Source organism: Priapulus caudatus, unplaced genomic scaffold, assembly GCF_000485595.1.
Source record: "Priapulus caudatus unplaced genomic scaffold, Priapulus_caudatus-5.0.1 Scaffold152, whole genome shotgun sequence".
NCBI classification, from domain to species: domain Eukaryota; kingdom Metazoa; phylum Priapulida; class Priapulimorpha; order Priapulimorphida; family Priapulidae; genus Priapulus; species Priapulus caudatus.
The window spans coordinates 75,907-77,199 of NW_014577213.1; the positions used below are offsets into that span (position 1 = coordinate 75,907).

Sequence of the window (1,293 nt, forward strand, 5' to 3'; positions counted from 1 at the left end):
TAAGTGTGGGGGGCAAAGTGTGGCGGGGGAGGAGGAGGGTGTGGTAGGGGAGGAGGGCAAAGTGTGGCGGGGGAGGAGGAGGGTGTGGTAGGGGAGGAGGGCAAAGTGTGGCGGGGGAGGAGGAGGGTGTGGTAGGGGAGGAGGGCAAAGTGTGGCGGGGGAGGAGGAGGGTGTGGCGGGGGAGGAGCAGGGTGTGGCGAGCATGTCTGGTAGCTCACCCGCTTCTGGTAGATGGCGATCCAGTCGGCCGTCGCGAACCACTTGTGGTTCTTGATGTCGTTCACGCCGTTCTTGAGGTTCCCGAACCGCTTGGTGAGATCGACCTGCAGCAGCGAGCGCAGAAGATCCTTCAGGTCTGCCGTGAACATCGCCGGATAGCGAACCTGCAACGAACGAGTGACGTACATAAAGAACAACGCAGAGAACGTACGTACGAAGAGTGTTAAATAACGACAGGAACTACCCCTGCAACGAATGAACCGACAAACGAACGTGTACGAATGATGCAGAACACGTACCAGAAATGCCAAACAATGGCAGAAAGCGCATCTGCAACGCACGTGCACGATCAATGCAAGGTCACACGTTACACTATCATTACGTACGAATCATTATTTAATATTACATTCGACTTATCACATTCGACATAACTTCTTCCGTACAACGCCCCCGGTGCCCCCCGCGCGCGTGTACTCACCCTTCCTGAGACGATTTTCTCGTAGATTTGAATCGGCTGGTCGGCGAAGAAAGGCGGATATCCGGCAGCCATTTCATAGACGAGAATACCCAGTGCCCACCAGTCGACCGCCTTATTGTAACCCTGCAGTAAAACGAACACAGGGACTATAGTGTCGTACGCCACCCCGCTGCAACAACTAGGGGCTCGAGATATCGTCACACGTCGCGTTTTTCGTTTTGTTATTGTTAAATATTTTCTCCAATCGTTTATCGAGTGTTAGGCCAAACGCGGCTGGAGGAGAGGACACTGTGGCTGGGTTATTGGTTCCCCATGACCAAAGCTACTGAATCGCCCATCTACTGTTAAGATTTTAGGTAAGACACTGCGACAGGCTCATGAGAAGAGATTTACAGGTGAGAAGGCTGAGTAGTACAGTTGATAAGCTCTCATATTATAACAATTGTGCATTTTATGAGAAAAGCATGAAATTTCTAGCATAGTTAGTATATACCATGATGTTTACTTTCAGATGTGGAGGGAAGTCAGATTTGACCTCTGAGGACCGTGAGAGGTCAGATCCAAAATGGCCGCCAGTCCACCGGGTCTTAATGTTC

At 51.4% G+C, this 1,293-nt stretch overlaps 1 protein-coding gene across 3 annotated transcripts in view; it reads right to left on the bottom strand.

The window, feature by feature from the left end:
• The window catches only part of LOC106806294 (cAMP-dependent protein kinase catalytic subunit-like), a 71,595-nt gene that overhangs the window by 10,683 nt on the left and 59,619 nt on the right, over positions 1 to 1,293 (bottom strand). For all 3 annotated transcript variants that reach the window (XM_014808181.1, XM_014808180.1, XM_014808179.1), the window contains 2 exons: positions 698 to 820; positions 219 to 383 (listed from right to left, as the gene is read on the bottom strand). In XM_014808181.1, coding sequence (XP_014663667.1) covers positions 219 to 383; positions 698 to 820 — 288 coding nt within the window. The remainder of the gene's footprint in view (positions 1 to 218; positions 384 to 697; positions 821 to 1,293) is intronic.